This window comes from Neophocaena asiaeorientalis, unplaced genomic scaffold (genome assembly GCF_003031525.2).
Source record: "Neophocaena asiaeorientalis asiaeorientalis breed wild unplaced genomic scaffold, Neophocaena_asiaeorientalis_V1.1 scaffold400, whole genome shotgun sequence".
NCBI classification, from domain to species: domain Eukaryota; kingdom Metazoa; phylum Chordata; class Mammalia; order Artiodactyla; family Phocoenidae; genus Neophocaena; species Neophocaena asiaeorientalis.
The window spans coordinates 1637260-1658060 of NW_020175089.1; the positions used below are offsets into that span (position 1 = coordinate 1637260).

At 38.9% G+C, this 20801-nt stretch overlaps 1 protein-coding gene across 1 annotated transcript in view; it reads left to right on the forward strand.

The window, feature by feature from the left end:
* Positions 1-18249, forward strand: part of TMX4 (thioredoxin related transmembrane protein 4) — a 43132-nt gene extending 24883 nt beyond the window's left edge. The window contains exons 5-8 of the mRNA XM_024764224.1: positions 559-604; positions 7230-7331; positions 11947-12010; positions 13868-18249. Of these exons, the coding sequence (XP_024619992.1) occupies positions 559-604; positions 7230-7331; positions 11947-12010; positions 13868-14232 (577 nt within the window). The 3' untranslated portion in view covers positions 14233-18249. The remainder of the gene's footprint in view (positions 1-558; positions 605-7229; positions 7332-11946; positions 12011-13867) is intronic.
* Positions 18250-20801: the final 2552 nt, after the last annotated feature.

Consider the following 20801-nt stretch of genomic DNA (forward strand, 5'->3'; position numbering starts at 1 on the left):
GGTAGCCTTTCTCTGTTGCAATAGGAGAAGGTGGATGCAGTTGTACACCAGGCTCAGATTTGCTGCTGGGAAGATAAGAGAGATCACATAATGGCTTCTGGTTTCACAGTGACAGACAAGGAGTGTTTGTTAGCTGAGAGTGGATGGGGAGGGGAGGGTGTGTAAAGTTTGAAGGGAGAGAAAAGGAGCTCTCATCTCAGGTAAGAGCCTAAAAGATTACAGTGGGACTGGGCCGTATTGAGTGCTCGCTGAGGTTTGTGACTGTGAGGGGAGATCGTGATTTTTCCCCAGAGACATTCAGCTGCTCAGGGTTAGGGATTTCGCCAGGCATGCACCATGCAGGGAGAAAGGATCAGGGACTTGACCGTATTTACAGCAGAGTAGTTCAGATGGTGACCATGGGGTCTAAGCTCTATAAGGATGGAAATGAATCCAGGAGAGAGGACAATGTATTGCAAGAAGTGGAGGAGTAGTCCTTGTGACTTGAATCTTGTGTTTGTTTGTTTGTTTTTTAATACCATACATCACCAGTGGTTCTCCTTCTCTTTATGTTTTTAGGATGTCTGGAATGGCTGGTCTTTTTAGCATCTCTGGCAAGATATGGGTGAGTAAATATGCCCTTTATTATTATATTGGCAGAGGGTTCTTTTTAAGAGTGAAACGGTAGCTCCTAAATAATTGGAAAATAAACACTTATAAATGTTTTCATAATTTCCGTTTTCTTTTTAAGTCACAGAACTACTCTTACATGGGGTCACAGTGGAAATGTGTCTTTGTGTCCTTGTAAGGACATAAATTGGACAGAGACCTGTAACTACTGTGTCAAAGTCATATTTTCTTAGATCGGTAATGAATCCTTTTAACAAAGCTGAAAGGGCTTATGTGGTTTCTCTTCATATTATTTTCCCATTGTTGTAATCTCCCTACAGATCAAATATTTGTCAGGGATCAGCCAACTTGTGTGTGGGCAGGCCACCCTTTTTGGTAAATAAAGTTTTGTTGGAACACAGTCACATGCACTTATTACTTGTATTCTGTAACTGCTTTCACACTACAGTGGTAGAGATGGGTAGTTGTGATGGAGATCATATGGCCCACAAGCCTAAAATATTTATGATGTGGCCCTTTAAGGAAGAGAGCCCCTGATATGTGTGATTGTATCATTTCACTGAGTCCTTTCAGTGGCTTAGAACTTATTTAGGTTAAAATGTTGAACTGTTACATAATCTTAAATGTATCACATAAGCTTTTGCTCCTCTTTACATGTAGGGTGAACTAATAAATCCTACCAGATTTGACAAAATAGCTGTGAAATTAAATATATATCCTTAAAGTATTTCAAAAGATCTTTAGAAGTGAGTCCCTCCCTATATTTGTCTTTTCTAAGCTATGGTTATAGTTCATGCATCATATTTGGAACTTAATATTCAGGGAGCTCATGAAGACTCTCTGTTTTTCATGCATTTACTGTATGTTTAGGGAAATTTAAGAACAAATTTTTGTGTCCTAGTTTCTCAGTTGTATTATATTTCCTGCCTTGTGAGATACCTACTTTAGGTTTTTTTTGTTTAATTTTTAAAACAGAAAGCAAATTGGTAACTTAGATTCAGTCTTTTTTTGGTTAAGATTTGTTAACTGACTTTTCTGACATTTGTATATCATATTAAACAATAACTAGCGTTTTTCCCTTTTCAGATAGTTTGAGTTTCATATGGTTTTCTTCTGATATTTTCGTAATATTGTCAAGAAGTTTATTCAAAGGTTGAGAATTATGAATTGCAAACCAGGAACTGAGAGTAAGGGATTCAGCCTATTGCAGTATTTTGACACTAAAGGTTGATGGAGTCATATATTCTGATAGCTATCTGAAAACCTTATAGCCATATAATGTGTAATCCAAGAGGATAATTTAATAAGTGTGAGGAATCATCATCAAGATCTTAGCACAGAATCTATTATAACTGCAGGTCAAGAGATGAATTTGTTCTGAGGGTTAAGAAGAGCTTAGATGGAAGCTGATTGTGACCTTCACACATTGTTAAAGAGTAGTTTTATTTTCAAAGGTAGTACCAGGGAAAATAAATGATTGCTCAGACCTCTTATAGCTTGACTGATAAACAAGGAGTTGCAGTTTTTCATCATGTCATGCAAATGATTACAATGTGTGGCATTTGGAGCACACCAAGGCCAGGAGTTGATGTTTTATCTTTGTAGGCACAGTGCACAGCCTTGGGCAGCATGGATGGATTCTGTGTGGATGCATTGGACTTCAGAGAAAAGGCCATTTGGAGAATAGAATATGATCCATCTCTGAATAACCAATTAAGATGTTCTTATTAGGACTGAGAAGTAAAGGATATATCATATTTATATATTTTATATATACGTATGTTTAGACTTTCCAGATATTTTTAAAAAGAACAAAAAATACAATTTTATAAGATGAACTGTAGAATTTGACACACAGCAATTGTATTTTACATTCTATTAGGTCATTTTGTCTAATATTAATACCATATTTTTTCTTTCTGGTTAGTGTATACCTGGGATATTTTTTTCTACTTTCAACCTTTTTGTTGTTATGTTTTAAGTGAATCTTTTAAAAAGCATATAGCAAGAAGTAATTCTTTTCACTGATAAAGTTAGTCCATTTATATTTATTGGGGTCACTAATATATTTGCCCTGATTGTAGATTGTGTGTGTGTATGTGGTGGGGGGCGGGGTGGGGATGTACATGACTAAAAGAATATAGATGGTAGGTTTGTAGGTTATTTTAGTCTCCTCATATGTGTACACATTACCTTAAATATCTATAATAGAAATGTGGTATTACTCTCTGTATCAGCATGTGGTTTCCTCAAGCCTCTTGACAAACCTTTGTAATTTCTTTTATTCTTAGAAACAAGTCCCCAGCCTTTCATCAAATCTCTGGGAAGGGCTCTCACCACTTGTGGTTTCAGAATTCAGCCCTTGTCCTCTTATTCAGAGGGTATGATCTCTGGCCTGGTGTGACCCAGTCCTTGGCTATGCATCAGTCTCTGATTCCCACTGCAACCTCTAGCTATAGTTTGCCTTGTTGTCCTTACAGAACTACTGATACTTAAGCCCGTTCTCCTAGCTGACCACCTGGCTGCTCAGTTAGCTTATTTAGCTGGTTCTTCTCCCGTGCCCAAGATCCTCACATCAATGTTGAGTATGTAATTGTGGGGAACATAATCTGTTTTTAACTCAAGTCTAGATAATATAAAACTGTAGTGCAACTGTATTAACAGTGAACAGAAGAAACACAGCCCTGGAACTAAAAGAGTGTAAAGACTCTGAGGAAGAAGGTGAAAATAGGGAAGAAAGAAAGACGCAGAGGGGCTAATGCCAGTGAGGCAAGATTATTGATGCCAATCCACAGTCTCTTAACCATACTGAGATTTTTGTGGATGCATAGACAGATAGGAGTCAGTCTTTTCTCAGCAACAGTGTCCCATGGATGGGTTGCTAGTCCACCCGCTGTATGTTTCCCAACCCATTTGTTTTCCCTGCCATAGACAGTTGTTCTGTGCTTAGCATAGAACCTAGTGCCTATCATGTACTTGAAAACTGTTTTTTGTTACTTTTATTCATTAATCATTGTTGTCATCATTATTTTAGTTTTTCCGCTGATTAGACAACAAAGAATACTTTATCTTTTTTCACTTATTTTTTAACCACGGTTGATAGGATTGAAATAGGGTTTTATGACAGTTGTACAATGTGTACTTTTGTTAACTAGGTTTAGCATTTGAATGTATTTAAGCATTACTTTATTTGTTGAATTTGTGCTGCTTACTGAGCTAATACAGGATGTAAGTTAATACCTCAGTGTTACTGTTGTTACGAAAAGATGCAGGCATATGGCAAATTTTAGTTACAATAAGATGTGCTACACCTTATTGGACATGCTGTGTGATGGAGAAGATTTAATGCTTTATCAGTATTTCATGATGAGAATTAAAGGCCATGAATGTTTAGACTGGAGAATAACCAGAGTGAATTTTAAAACTCTAAAACATCCCCCTGTGTTTTAGATGGTGGTGTCTCTTCTCTTAGTGTTTTTGGATTTTTTGTTGTTTGTAAAAATATCTGGAACCATATTACAGTGAGATGGTGGCCATCCACAAGTCACCTACCCTCGAGCCTACAAGAGGCTGCAGATTTGTGTCTTGTTGGAGGTGTTGAGAGGGTAGAACATAGAAGGGGAAGTGAGCCCTTGGTGATCACTGGAGAAGGCTTTCTGAGCTACTCCCACACAGGGAGGATATTTTGAGGATTCTAATCTGTGTCTGAAAGGGGTTTAAGGATCATCCCCAAACTCCTCAGGGTATATCCTGTGATGCAGATGGGATTTAAATTCAAAAGGCTCTCTGTCCTTTGGGGCCAGCCCAGCTCTGAATGAGACTCTGGGACGCTGGGCTGGATGAGTGGTGCCCTTGGGTGGGATTTAACCTGACCTGCAGTAGTTCAGATCCCAGAGGGCTTGCTGGCCTCCCTGTGGAGGGGAGGCTCCACCTCTGACCCCTGGACGCCTTGGCCTGGCTCCATTCCTTAAATCCATCTGACCACTGGTTGGAATATTCTTCTCATTTGTTCTGCATTTAGTTCTCTCATTCAAATGTATGTAGCCAAAATGTACATAGCCAAAAATTAGCTCTAATTCAGTCACCTATTGCAAAAGTATAAGGTATTGGGCTCAGCAGGCGACATTTTCGTGCATAAGTAAACAACAGGATGCTTCCTTGTAATGAGCATATATAATATTGAACTAGGTCAGTATTTTCCACAAGTGAAAACTGTTACTTTACCTGGCAACGAAAGGAAACACAGAAATCTAAAATTGAACTAGATCAGTTTTAATCAGTTATTACTTGGAAACATATATACAGCAAAACTTCAAGTGCCTAGTACCAGGAACCCTAATACTCTTAAAGGTACTCTGAAACCATCGTGGACTCAGACAAAGGAAACAGGTAAAGATTTGTGGCTGCAGTTGTGAGAGCACAACTTGATTAATGAGGCTTTAGTAATAATCACCTAAAAAGACCACAAGATGGCAGAGTTTCTCTAAGAAGCTCAAATAAATCCTTTAAAGAGTGAGTTGATACAAGAAAATTGAAGTGGAACCTATTATAATAAGAGGATGTTTTTGAAAGCACTAAGACTGACTCAGAATGCAGTGATTCAAAGGCACACAATTTACTGAATCCTAGAAAATAACTTAGAAAATTTCTTGAGGGTTTCTTAAATCATTTATTTTGCAAAAGGGCACAAGACACTGTCCAGAAGGACTTATAACTGGATGCTGTTATTCATTCCAACTATATGGGCAGATATTACTTATAAAGCAAGTTCCAGAATTCATACATCCATGGGTCAGCACAAAGGAATACTGGCTTTCCATGTCTTCTAATTCTTTGGTACATTTCACAGTTTAATCTTGATGATGATATTGAATAATCAAGAAAAGGCATAAATAAACTGTTCAATATACAAAATTTCCTAAAGTAGAGAACTCTGCAATGCATCTTAAAACTTCCATTGAACGGAATTTGAATGAAACAACCTTTTGTATCCCAAACACCTCTTTTGCCTACTTGGTCTGCAGAATACTAGATTCTTCTTTTTTGTTTGTTTGTTTTTGCTGTACGCGGGCCTCGCACTGTTGTGGCCTCTCCCATTGCAGAGCACAGGCTCCGGACGCGCAGGCTTAGCGGCCATGGCTCACGGGCCTAGCCGCTCCGCGGCATGTGGGATCTTCCCGGACCGGGGCACGAACCTGTGTCCCCTTATTTATTCTTAATAAATAATTGCCCTGGCTGAAGACAGAGTGATGACCAGTGCCATCAGCAGAGGACAGATGACAGTTTTTCAAATCAAGAGTTGTTTGCATTTCTTATGAATAGTTTAAGGATTTGCTAGTATCTTTTCCTTATTCAATAAATATTTATTGAACACTGATTATGTGTATTTAAAAACTTGATGAGTCTTTAGATATATCTCTACTGCTGAGTAAAAAATTGGAGAGAAGAGATCTCAGATTATTCTAGATCAGTTAACAAGCTTTTTTGTTTATTATTCTGAATTAAGCCGGAATAAAATATATTATTTAATTGTATTGACAGTTATAAACTGAGAAACCAATGGGAGATAGTCGAGTAACTTAGGTTTTGAGAAATATTAAAATAGAATCTTGGCCTCATTTTCATCAACCTTATCAGTTCTAGGCAAGTCATTCAGTCATTATATCTGCTTGCTGGTGGCATTTAGCTTGGAGCCATTTCATCCTGTGCCCAGTAATTTTATAGATAAAACTATCTATAGACATAACAAAATCATAAAACTATTGTTTTTTTAGTGAATGTTTTTAAAGCGGTAAGAGCCTAAAATAGATTATCACAAAGCCATCATGAGGCAGCATGGCTCTTGCAAGTCCATATATAAATGTGCTTTGACTCCAGACTAGCAGGCTCATATCTGTAATTCCTGTATGATTTAGCATGTAAATAATTTCTAGCTAAGATTGTATCTCCTCACTTATTTTTTAGTGTTTGGCATCAAATAGAGTCCCAGGGGACAGTAAACAAGAAGGGATGTGCACTCTATTCGAAGACTGATTAAATCTTATTTGTTCATAATGAATTAACTGGAAAATTTCTTCTATTATTACATTCAGGTTTTATGGTGATTAGGAAAGTTGTTAAGGATGAGTGAGGGTAGAGCAATAAGAATCTGATTAGAAAAGGAAGCACGGAGACATTTTAAATGGTTGATGTTCCGTAAGTAGTAATTTAGTTCTACTTAAAAATTGGTAAAGGCTGAAGAAGTTTAATTTTTTATGGATGCCATATTATGAGTAAAAATTAAGATTATAAATTATTAGGGCAGAGTGACCAAGAAAATCTCAGGATGGAAGAAGGGACTAGATAACCAATTCTACCAGAGTTCTATTTGATCATGAACTTCAAGGAAGTATAACTCTTACTAGATATGACCTTGATTATTACTCTCAGATTCCCAATGTTGTAAAATTTGACTTGTTTTTGAAGAATCATATAGATGCATAAACTGCTGGACCACCTTTGTGGGGGCTCATATAAGTAGAAACAATTTGCAGACTTGAGTTATAGGTAAAGAGGGAGATTCAAACATTCTTAGTCCTCATTATAAATATATTTTTTTTACTTTTTTCTTCTGATTACAGCATCTTCACAACTATTTCACAGTGACCCTTGGAGTTCCTGCTTGGTGTTCTTATGTCTTTTTCATCATAGCCACCTTGATTTTTGGCCTTTTCATGGGTCTGGTAAGAGATAATGCCAATCTTTTTTCTTGTCTTTAAAGCCAGTTGGTTTCATGCAAAACTGGAAAGCAGCCAAGAAAGAAAAAGCTCTTAAACAAACATCATTTTGTGTGTAATCTAAGCAGTTAAATAATATTTGCTTGTTTGATACTGCTTTCAATGGAAATTTGAGAAATACTGGAAAATTCATTAAATTATTATTGCCTACTCCTCTCCCTTAAATATTCTGAAGTCATGTGCTGCCCAAAATACAGGCAGTAATGAAGGAAGAAATAGAGACTTACTTGAATTCATAGTCAGTTTCCAAGACAACTGAGTCAGCTGTGAATTCACAAATTGCCTACTTGATTAGAACATTGTGATGATAAGGCCAAAGCTGTGACTTTGTTTCTTGGGTGAACAAGATGATCTTTCCTGTTCGTATATTCAGATTGAACCTCTAAACTCACCAGCTGCTTATACATACACTGCAGTTTTCCCCAGGTGGAGTGTGTAAGATAATGTGGATAAAAAACACAGTCATTATTATGTGAAAAAATAAGATGCAAACCACATCACTATGTCTTCTTTGGATATGAAAATTACTATCCATTAGGTATGTGTGTATTTTCTCCCTAGAGTTTTAGGTAAGTGTTGGAGTAATACATTTATTTACTTAACTATATAGGCAACTATAAATGTTTGGGCGTGTTTTACTCTTGGTTGTATATATTTTTGAAATCTTTCTGTTTACCTACACTTGATCAGTTTGGGCTTTAAAGTCTAAGAAGTTCGTAAAAGTTACTATACTATATACTAATCACATAGCCCTTAAACACTGTATGATAGGAATAATTGATGATCACTAAAAATTTGTATGAAAAGGACAGCCCTTTAGGTAAGATTGTCTTAAAGTCTATCCTTACATTTTGTAATGTATTTCAGCTCTTTTGCAAGGTCTTTTAAAAAATAAACTTAAAATGTTAGCAGTCGCCTTTATAGCAAGTCACAACTTGGTACTACAAAGTCATATTCCAAGGAGCCAAGGAAGCTCGATTTTATTTTGCCATGAACATGCTTACTTCATATTATGGTTTATATTTGTCATTTGATTGCTGATGTTAACTTCATGGGTGGGGATAGAACTTAGATATGTCATTCATTAGGTCCTAGGTATGTTCCATTCTGCTGCATTAATCTTACTGCTAACTAACATTTCCCTAATGCTCTGGCCTAAAATGATTTGACTTTGGATATAACTTTGACTTTGGATATAAATGTGCTTCGCCCATCTACCGTCTACTCTGGAGCTGCATCAGTGTGAGGCTTCTGTAGGGGGAACAGTATGAGATCCTGGGTGATTCTGAGATGGAATTATGGGGAATGTAGTTTGAGTGTGGGCCTATTGGAAGATCACTGAAAAATCTTCTCACATAAAGAGTTTTAGAATTTTACTTTTGAGGTTGACCGTAAGTCCAAGAAGTCAGGCCTGCCTAAGCCCTAAGTTATTTGGAAACTTAGAGTCAAATAATCAGTGTAGGAAGGTTATTAGAGACTTGACGTGAAGAAAGAAGAGAGTTGATTCTAGACTATTCAAGTGACTAAGTGATAGAGATTACTGTTCCTTCATAAGAAGTTGGGAAGAGAATGTTATTTAAGGAAATAATAATTTCAAAGCAGTAATAGACTCATACATTTTCTGTTAATACATTTCCATAAAATAGCAAACACATGTCTCTGCTCAAAATGCCGTTTCTACAACTGTAACATGTTAAAAGAAACACAACAGCTAGAATTTTTGCCTTCAATGAGGTCTGCAGGTGATCAGTTCATTGCTCTGTGTCACCTTTGCCATTAACTGGGGGCTGAAAGCAAGGCCTAGTGTGCAGTTTTGTGAAACTTGGTCTTGGTGACCTTGGAGGGTCTCCTTCCCTCTATGAGTCTTTATGGAGTTTAACTTTTGCAGTGGCCAGAAAGGGCAGGATGTTTTCCATAAGAAGTGATTTCCGGATCAAGTCATTGTTTCCCATAAGCCTGACTATTACATTTCCTATTTTTCCTTAATTTTAAAAGATGGGAAGTCAAAACAAGGCTGCTAGTTTGATTTTTGCTTGCTGTCTTGATTGAGCCTAGTGGTTGAAATATTTTACTAAATGTTATTTTTCACATGTAAACAAAGAGCTCAGTTTTAGAAATCAAGTATATATTTTGCATTTTAAACCAATATGGGAAAGATCCTTAAGTGCATAGTCTGTGTATCAAATCACTCAGGCTGCATCATTTTCTGACATCAGCAACTCTGCTTTGAAAGGTGGAAGATAGCAAATCTGTAGACAGGCAGAAAAGCAATGGAAAACACAGGTAGCAATCTTTTGCCTCTGTTATCTGGTCTCCATTTCGGGTGGTATGTATAGACACTGTCTGGATTTTGCAGGTTGGGTGGACTATTTTTCTACATGCTGCTGACCCGTTCCTAGTGGAAGAAAGTTTCATCTTTCCTGTGAAAGATGGCAAATCCGTCTACTCTCCTCTTTTAGATGCCTGGCTGTCTGCTAAGCTGAAACCTGAAAATCTAACCATGGAAGGGAAGATGAAGATGAGGACACCAATCCTATATAGACCCTGTTTTTAAACAGTACCATTCTTAGTGGCTCAGAAAGTGACTCATCCCAAGGGAGTGGTTTTTGAGACTGGAAAATAGATCCTGAACTGATAGAATGAGAGGGTTTTCCTCCCAATTTCTGGGAAGGAAGACAGTATAATGGAATTATATAGTCTTAGAGACATAAAACAGCCCTTAGTGATAGACTAGTCCCAAGCTTGTCCTTTCAAGAGAAAGTGCAAGTGAGAGAACAGTTAAGTGACTTGCCCAGGGTCACACAACTGACAGGGTTGAGGCTGGTGTCCCGTAAGTCTTTGCTAGGCCCCCTTACCTAGCGTTCTAGATGGCCCAGGTATCTCTCAGGTGGGACTCACTCCCTCCCAGGCTTTGTTGTAAATGCCAATTATTTGTCACTGGCAGGTGTTTCTTCTTTCCCTTGCAATGTGTCAGGACCAAAAATTTCCCCTCCAGTTGGTATTAAGAAACCCAAAAGGAAAAAAAAAAGTCACAAAGAACATTATGTCCAGTGAATAGCTACTATAAGCAAGTGACTGTCATATTAGAAATAGGTTTTCAACCTCAGTCTTTTCAGATGGAAATGTTTTCCTCTTTGCTGTTCAAATCAATTTGATGGCTTGGAGCTTGTTCCTTCCCAAGGAGGAACACTGCCCAGCACATGGGTCTCCTCAGCCTGGCATTTAGGCCTTTCTCTGGATCCAGGAGCCCCTGTGGTCCAGTTTGGTGTCGCTTACAAGAGCCAGATAGCTGCTGCTGCCCTTCCGCTTCTGACCGTGCCCAGGACCCTAAATGCCACCTTTCAAGTGGTCATTCTAGAGTCTTCCCCACCCCCATAACTGGTTGTAATCTCTGTATCTCTTAAGTATCTATCAAAGAGCTTTCTTCATTTTTTATGAGACCCCTGTTCCATACTGCTTCTTAATTAAACTGCCATTTTTTTCTCTTTTTGAACCCTTCCCCTCAGAAGTTAACATGATATCTTGAACCTAATGAGGCAAATATTAAGTAAAGTAATAAATGAATATACAGATGGTAATAAAGTGAGGTTCTCACTTGATGTTTATAAAATTGAATCAAAAGGACAATGACTTTGGGTTTTTAAAATTTTAGAGCCCCTTAAAAACATATTTATGAAGTACTATTCCTATTTTAAAGACTGGGCAGTCGTTCAAAGTGTAGGTGAGCTCCAGGAGTTAGCTAGGTAAAAGAGGAACTGTGAAGCCCTTCTCAGTGGGCAGCTTCCTCCTGTGCTGACTTCTCTGTGTTGTGCACTGTGTAGGGGAGGACATGGGGAGGGCGTAGAGAGCGAGGGGCTCCCGCTGACTTGGCCCCGATTCACACGTTGTCCTGTCAGTTTCATCACCACGGCCCACACCATCCAGGCCTGGAACATGGACTAGAATGAACCTGCCTCTTAGGAGCTTGTGGTTTATCAAGGGAAACAGCATGTTTATAGTAAGTAGCAAGTGACTCAATGCTGCATTCAAGGTCAGAGGTGTGAAGCCAGTCAATCACTGTTTAAAATAGGATTTAGTTCACATCACTGAAGTGTTTTCTCACAGTTTGTCCCTGTAGTAATTTCTTATAGGACTCTTAAGAATTCTACACCCTGAAGTATTCTTCCACACAATCAGGGTTACCCACTGGTGAGAGACAACCCATGTACAGACTACTTTTATTTGTCAGAATATGTTTTCTTTTTTAAAGATCACTTTAGACTTGGCTGATAGTGTCTGTTTTCTTACACTTGCTTGATTCATCTATTTTTAGTGGTCTGTGTGTATACATTTGACTTTGTGACCCCTGTTCTACAGTTAATAGTGTTTTCCTATGTTATATCACATTTGAAAAATAGAAAATTCTTAATTATACCCTTGTCTTTTTTTGAGGACTTTTGACCAATGCTGTGTATTGATATTTGTCTATGAATGTCTGGTTATAGAAGCAGGACCTAACTTTGAGGTTGTTTGGTAACAAATGTCCTATCCACTCACTGTGAAATCACTTTTTTCCCTCCAGGTCTTGGTGGTCATATCAGAATGTTTCTATCTGCCAATTCCAAGGCATTTATCTGAAGGTTCTGGTAAGTATGACAGATTCATGAGATAGAGTATTTTTGGAATTCTGTGGTGTGCCCTTTCATGCTCATATAGATAGTTGATTTTTCCCCTGATTTGCTAGGTGACCAAACCATCACCATTACCAAATTCCTTTGAAATATGTTCTCTAGATAGATTTGAGCAAAAATGCTTTTTTTCTCCTCTCTTAAATTAAGGAACATTTCATTTTGGCAATTGCTTTTTCCCTTGAATTGTTTGCCCTTCATTAATCAGTTGACATCTTTTCCTTCATTGAAACTGAAATGAGCAGGGAGGGAGGGGAACTGACACTTACTGAGTGTCTACTGTGTGCCAGTAACTGTCCTGAGTCCTTTAAAAGCCATCTCCTCAAATCCTTTCACTATTTCACACTGTTCCTGGGACCAAATACCCCTGGATTTCCATGCTTTTATTCCTATTGTTTGCATGAAGACTCTTTTTTATTTTTTGGCTGGCTGTGCAGTGAGGCATGTGGGTTCTTAGTTCCACGACCAGAGATTGAACCCATGTCCCCTGGAGCGGAAGCGCAGAGTCTTAACTACTGGACTGCCAGGGAAGTCCCCATGAAGACTCTTATGAGATTTCATAATTGTTGAATTTTATGTGGGAGTTCAAGTAAATAAGCTTATATTTCTTTTTAGTTCTTGACGTTTTTAAGGCTTTGAAACTTCCATATATAATTATAAAATATGTTCCTTTGAATTCTTAAAAGTAACAGAATCCCATTTTAAAACAACTTAGGGGAAAAAAGAAAAATTTATTAGTTCACAAAACTGAAAAATCCAGGGATGTTCTGGCTTCATGCACAGCCCAAGGGATGATAGTTTCTACTTCATGAAGCTGATTCAGTAGCTTTCAACAGCCCCAACTCACATTTTATCAGCTTAGCAGTCCCTGTAGAAAGAGAGAAAGCTTTTGCTCCTGACTCTGGCCAAAAACTCCTGGAAAGTACTCTGATTGGCTTGGCTTAAGTCACAGTTCTGAACCAATCACCATGACCAGTGAGTGGGTCACTGAACATTCTACACAGTTTAAAATACAGAGCACAAAGAAACCTTTGCCCTCCATGCCCCTGGGCTCTGCCAAAGTCAACATGGTTAGTGAAATCTCCAGAGAGAGGTGCTGCAGAGGCCATGGGTGGGGCCAGGATGCCATCCAGAGATCTGTCCTGTGTGATAACATAGTTCCAAGATGGAGAAGACTGTCATATGCCCCATTGTTTCATTTCACAGCTAAATGTACTCAATTGCTGAATGACCTTTCTTTAATTGAAGTATAGTTGATGTGCAATGTTATATTAGTTTCAGGTGTACAACAGAGAGATTTGATATATTTATAGATTATACTCCATTTTAAGTTATTATAAAATATTGCTGGGGCTTCCCTGGTGGTGCAGTGGTTGAGAGTCTGCCTGCCGATGCAGGAGACACGGGTTCGTGCCCCAGTCCGGGAAGATCCCACATGCCGCGGAGTGGCTGGGCCTGTGAGCCATGGCCGCTGAGCCTGCGCGTCCGGAGCCTGTGCTCCGCAACGGGAGAGGCCACAACCGTGAGAGGCCCGCGTACTGAAAAAAAAAAAAAAAAATTGCTTATATCCCTATGCTGTACATTACATCCTGTGTCTTATTGATTTTGTACCTAGTAGCTTGTACCTCTTACCCCCTTCCCCTGTCTTGCCCCTCCCTGTTGGTAACCACTGGTTTGTTCTCTGTATGAGTCTGTTTCTGTTTAGTTATATTCATTTGTTTTATTTTTTAAGATTCCACATACTAGTGAAAACATACAGTATTTGTGAATGCCCATTGTTTATTCAGAGGATGTTCCCCTCTCTTCCCTCCACAGAGCAGAATCTTAGGTCAGAGGAGGCTCATACAACTGAACAGTTGCAGGATGCAGAGGAAGAAAAGGATGATTCAAATGAAGAAGAAAACAAGGACAGCCTTGGAGATGATGAAGAAGAGAAAGAAGACCTTGGTTATGAGGAAGAAGCAGAGGAGGACGAGGAGGACAGCCCGGCTGCTGGCATGGACGAGAAGAGGAGTGATGCCCGGGACCAGGGGCCCCTGAGGGAGGCCCAGGAGGATGAAGGACCTGCTGGGACTGAAGAGAATGCCCCAGAGCAGCCCTGTCCAGCTGGCACAGAGGCAGCGGAAGACACAGTGAGACAGCGCAGAAGTCAGCATGCCGACAAGGGACCGTCAGCCTGATGACAGTGTTTCCAAGGATACAGACCAAAAGAATATGTCTGCTTCCTTCTGGTCTGCAGTTTAAACCAAATCCTTATTTTTTCTTGAATGAGTAAGCTTCTCTTAAAAAATGATCTCTAGCCCATGTAGTCTCATGGCATTAAGTCTCATATATGTTAAGGAGAATCTTTCAGGCATGACAGTCAGGGTACAGAAAAACAAACATGCTGTTAGGATCTGTTTGGGACCTGTGATGAGAACAAATTCATTTCCTTGGGGCTCCAGAGTTTTGACCAGAGGAAGCAGTCCCCAGCCATCATGAGCACTGTTCATGGGCAGTAGACAGGGCTGCAGGCCCCTAACATGAAAGCAGGGCGAATGAACATCCTCAGGGTGTAGCTGATAACTTGCTTCCTCTTCTTGTATTGAATATTTATTTTTGTCAAACTGTAAGAAACGTCAGGTACCATAGTACAAGTGTACTTTTTAGAGATAGAACTTGAGAGGGCCTTGGATATTATTGTAGAAAAGAGCTTGGAAATCTTCCTAACTCTCTAAATCTCCCTTCTTATGTTTTATTTCTTACCTTTAGCATTTCCAACTTTCCCACCATGGGCCTGCAGGCCCCTCACACTCTTCACAATCGTCCTCAGTGAGAGGACTCAGACAGCAGTCTACTTGACATCAGCTGCGTTTATTCCACCTTAAGGGTTTAGATAATCAAGAAGCACAGCCCATGAAGCCATGACTGCCAAGCATCTCAAATGTTGTAACCTTTGGAGATTCAAAAGGAAGTAGGGGTTTTACAAGAGAGATTTTTCTTGTTGTTTTTAGCCAAAATGTCATTTTTTTTTTCAAAAAGTTCCTTTAGCAATATTCTTTTTGAAGCCAGAAGTCTCCTAAGTCTTGCCAGTACAAGGTAGTCTTATGAAGAAAACTTGAATACTGTGTTGTTTTGTTTCTATCTCAAGGGGTTCCCTGGCTCTTGAACCACTTTAATAATAACTGAAAAACCATTTCTGGTTTTCCTTCAGTGATGTGCTTTTGGTGAAAGAATTAATGAAAGTGTATATCTGGAAATGAAAGATTTGGTTTCGTTTCCTTCTTCCTTAATCTTGTAAAGAATTTTATCCCTGTAAATCTCTCAATACTCAATCTGCTAAAAGTACCCAGGGGCCCAATGTCTTTTAAAAAATCCATCCATCTACCTGATTTGCGTCTTAGAATAAATTCATAATATTAGATTCCAAGCTTATGAAAGATGTCTAAAGTTGATCCTACACCCCTTTGGGTCCAGACAGAATAATAAGTAGTACAGGTTTATGAAATTCAAAAAGCTTCTGTCATCTTTAAAAAGAAAAACGCAGTATATGCCTATCTGGCTGTTTCAATAACCCTTACGTTGTACTAACTTTGAACTCGGGCTCACTGGAGGAAGGGGAGGTTCTGAAACTCTACCCTGGTGTGGCTGAAAGAATCTGTTGCAAGCCTTATACAAAGGGAGTTTTTATTCTGACGGAATCCAGTTTTTAGAGTTGGTTGTTTTTCATCTTCCCAACTCAGTGACCTGACAGTCTCATCCCCCAGTGCAGTGACATTCATTAAGAGTTGCCAATATTTTTTTTCTTCAGACAGCAACACGACCTCAAGTTTGAGGCTATCACAGAACTGACAGACTGGGAAAACATTGACTTGTGCTCATTTCTTGCCCCTCCCACCACCTGGGGCTCTGATACCTCATCACCCAAAGCACCATGGTTCTGAGGGAGGCAGCTGCATCTCCCTGATACCAGGAAGCCTTTCTGGATCAGAGCTGAGCTGGATCTGCCCTCCTGTCACTGGATTTTCTTTCTTTTCTAATCAGCTGAAACAAAGTTTTCAAAGATCATTGAGTTCAAGTTCAAGGGTATGGAAAAAGAAGTTTGGCTTTTCTGTACAATACCTCCTCCCCTGCAATGTTGAAATTTTTTTTTTTTTTTTTAAGTGGAGTATTTCACTAAAGGGGAAGGAATGAAGAAGTAAAGTCTACTTTGGCTTTTTATAAATGTAAGGCCAATTCCCAGTTGGGCTCCAAATAGTATCTGATTATATAGTGAGACATGTATTTTCTTTCTCAGCAATACTTGTATTTTCTTTCTCAGCAATACTTAAAAAAATTGGAGGAAGAGGAATAAAACAGTTTGAAGAACCAGATCCATTAAAAGTTGAAGTATCTGGCTACAGGGACCATTTTTCCTGTTTTGTTTTTGTTTTTTTTTAATATTCAGATGAAAGATGTATACATTTAATTTAATTTCTTTCCACTTCTGGCCTTTAGGTTCATTTTCAATACTTACTGAATATAAAATTAAAGGAAAAAAAACCCAAAATAATTAAAAATTAGTTTAACATTTCAATAGGATTGATAGACTTTTCCTTTAGGTAATATATTTAATACAGAAGTCAAGTGCATGGAAACATGATTTTGATTGAAAAAATAAAAGTCATGCCTCCCTATATTACAATATCAGTTATTTAGTTACAGAATAGTATTATATATATATCAAAATTAGGTAAATCTGCTCATTTGGGAATGGGGGTGCAGTGCTTTATGTGTGAGTAGTGGGAATGGGGTGCCTGTTCACTGATTAGAGGGAAAATCTGAAACTTCTAGGTACATTTTCCTTAGTTTCTTTCTTTTATTATTCATCTCTTGCCAGACCACCCCAACTTGCTTAGAGATCTCATGCTGAAGCAACATATAGGCAATCCCACTTCCTTCTTTCCCTTTGAAATGTAAGCATGAATGGGGCAAGGCCCTGCTCATTCAGCTCACAGGGCCTGGCACCACATGGGCATGCACCCCCAGCCTGATCTTGGGAACACAATCCCTGTTAGCCACAGGCCTCTCTGACTACAAAAAGAAATGCAAAATTACTATTGTGACAAAAAGCAAACAAGCTTTGGTCAGGTTGATGTTGACGGTGGAGAAAGCCAAATTTTGCCTCTCTTATGGCCCATATCCTTGTTGATAGCTATGGTGTTTCTCCAGGATTTGGGTATGTGTAATTTGGGTAGATGATAAAAGTGTCTTTTAAGGCAAGTACTTGGCATGTGACTCTTTATTACCAAGTCCTTTAAGAGTGGAGCCTGTTTTACAGAATGGGAAACATTAAAGAGTCCAAAAAAGGGTAGAAATGATAGGATGTACCTGAGCTTTTAACATAAAACCTTAAAGTGGCATGAAGTGAGAGAAAGAAGGGGAAGATTTGTGCTTTTGCTAATGTGTCTCAGTAGTTTCGATATATCCTTCATCTCAGTGTTAAAGTGTTATTTCTGCCAGTATTCTAAATGTGTGGTTGACCCATTCTTTCAATATAATATCTTGGGAAGTATTCATGTAAATCTTTTGCGCTAATAGAAAAGTTCCTTCTTGTTTAGTATCTGTGTACCTCAGTCCTACGTTCTGATCTCTTATAGCTTGTTTTGAAAACCAAACATGGAGTCATCAAGTCTGATGAACCCAGATGGGGCAGTTTTTTGAGCATCTTTCCTGAACCAGGAGGTTTGGTTGAAAGGCCTTTGATAGTTTCATACCAGGACATGTGGTCTTCAGATGGCTTATTTTCAGTGAAGTTTCATGTGAACTGTGACATATGTGACTCATACAACTTTAACATGTTTCTGATGTATTTTAATCATATTTGTTACTAAATAGCTTCTTCGTGCAAATGCAGCTTTTATACTAAAAATACTGTTTATTTGTATTGTAATACATTATAAATTCATTATTTATATTCTTGTAATGGTCTTAATCTTTAAGCCTAATGATACTTAATTATTTTTTCTTCATCTCTGTATTTTTTGCTTCTGCAGCAACTGGAGTGGGAAATCAGGATATGAGTCTCAAGCAGGGCATTGCCTGAATTACAAATCACATTATCACAGAATTGTATATCATCCTTGATGCTATTTGTTTTCATTTTATTGTAAATTTCCACTTGCATCGAAACCTAATGATAGTGATAACTAAGTAAAAACAAAACAGTGTATTACTTTTCATATAAGAATTTCACAGAAGTCATTTGCCTAGGCAGTGAAAAATATTACTTCCTTAAAAAATAATTTTCGTGTGTCCATCCTCCATCCTGTCTGTTCATTTTCCCTCTTTCTTTCTCCCTCTTTTCCTTGACTTCATGAAACCTGAACCCTTGCCTTTAGCTGCTCTGGAAGGTTCACGAAACCAAGAATGAGTGCAGAGAAACAAGGCTTCCTCCTTGTCACAGTTGTTCTGTTGCCTATAGAAACTCACTGCCCTCAGGTGTCTTCTGTCCTGAGGTCTGGAGGTGACCAGGGCTGGAGTGGATGGCAAGGGATGTTGCTAACCCTTCAAGACACTGTGAGTTGACATGGTCTCCTAGGGCATTCGGAAGATTCTGACCTACACCTGACCCTTCCTATCAGTATAGCAGTGGAAAAGCACAAAGGACATGAGGCGATGCTTTTATTAAACACCCTCAGGGACTGAAATAATGGATATTGGATTTTTCACTTTGGAAAGATGGTGGGGGGTGTGTGGAAAAAAAATGGTTAAACTTCCATACCACCAAATCCTTCCCCTCTGAGAAACTGGCTCAGAATGCTAATGGAAAAATATCCATTATGTGGTATCTCAGCCTACTTGAACTTGGTCATACATCTTGGGAGCAAAACCTGCATCTTTTGAAGCCAACAGCACTTCAGGTGCAAAATGCAATCCCCTGCTTTGCTTCAATCTCGGAGGCTATTTGGAACCTGTTCCACAATAATAGGACACATCTTTCTTAGGACATGTGATCCTTTTGAGACTGAGAACTGGATTAGGCTAGTCTAGGCTGTGTTAACAGACTCCCAAATCTCAGGAACTTTCAGAATGAGAAATTTATTACTGTTTCACTGAGTTCAGGCATCCCAGAGAGCAGAGGCCCTGCTTCATGCAAGTTTTTCTGGGACCCAGGTCAAGAGAGGCTCTGCTGTCTAACTTGTGGCTTCTGAGGTGACTGTGTTCATTTCACCCCCGGTCACTGGGAGGTGGAGAGAGCACGAGGAGTGTTCCTGGGAGGTGTTATAGCTGGACCGCGTCACTTACGTTTGCTGGGAGAGAGGTCACGCCTAACCTAAAGGGGGACTGGGCTGTGTAATCTTGCCGTGTCCTTAAGAAAAAGGGGGATTGAGAGCTAGCATCTCTGCCACAGTGACTTTATCTTACCTGCCTTTGTAACCTGACTGCCTCACGAAGATTAGTCGTATGAATGCACATGTCACAGGAGAGGGAAGAATACATACGGGCCCAGTGCTGGTTGTCTGCCTTCTGCACTTGCCTATAATTGGTCTTCAAGATACCAGAGCTTTCAAACTGTGAGTCGTGCGTTCTCATAGAGTTCGTGTTTTGTTTGGAAAGATGGACATTAATAAGTGCAATAAGAATGACGGGGGATATACATATACGTACAACTGATTCACTTTGCTGTACAGTCAAAAATAACATTGTAAAGCAACTATACTCCAATAAAAATTTTAAAGAAAGAGTAAGCTTAAAAAAAGAATGACAAATAGAAGAGTTAAGAGATGCTATGTGAGTTTATAAGAGAGGAAGCTGATCTAGGCTGAGGGTTTGGATGGTACATGTGACCAGGAGGGCAGGATTAGTGGTTTCTGAGGCAGAGATGGATTTGGAACCCCTCTGATGCACGCAAGCAACCTTTAAGATGCACATATGGAAAAGTAAGACTAATATTTATTTCAGTGGGAGATTCTTTGCTGAGCATTCAGAGTGAGTTCTAGACCTCATTTTCCTTTTAGGGAATGAGAGAGGAACAGTTACTAATCTTAGTATGAGCTTTTTCTACTATTTCAATGTCTTTGATATCTAATCAGTAATTTATAAACTCCATAAATCTCCCTAAAATGGTTTCTAGTTAATAGACAGCTGATTAATCATGTTAACCTTAAAAATTATACTTTGAAAAGGTTTATACCACCAGCATTCTTTGTGTTCTGTTGTCCCTGGTGGGGCATATAATTCCTAAAATTATAACTAGTTACCCTGTAGAATCCATAGGATAGACCCAGACTCAAAAGGACAACCTGCCAGGTTTACAAAATTACAGAGCTGTCACTCTATAGGATTGTCCCTCAATCATTAGTTCTCTGTGCAATAAGTTCTGAGCATGAGTCTCGATCTAATAAATAGCATTAGAAACCAGCAGGTTTTGGGTTAACCATTGACTTTTAACTATTCCAACTGATAACAATATTGTACAGAGTATTCTAAGACTTTTCATACCCTTGACTCCTCCATAGATGAGAGCCAGCTGTGGGCAAAGCCACATGGTTATACTGTGGTATCAAATCCTTTGACCCTCCTTCAGAGCCTTTATTCTACTGACTCTGGAAAAGTGTTACCTCCTAACAGAGCAAACTGCCCTATTAATTGGCATAAAATAGGGTGGTTTTTTTCTTCTATGCTTTTAAACACACATAAATAGTATTGGCATTTGTTTTAAAAGTGCATGCCTGCTCTCATGCTATAGCAGAAGGACAACCCCCTCACCCCCTCCATCCTGTGAGTA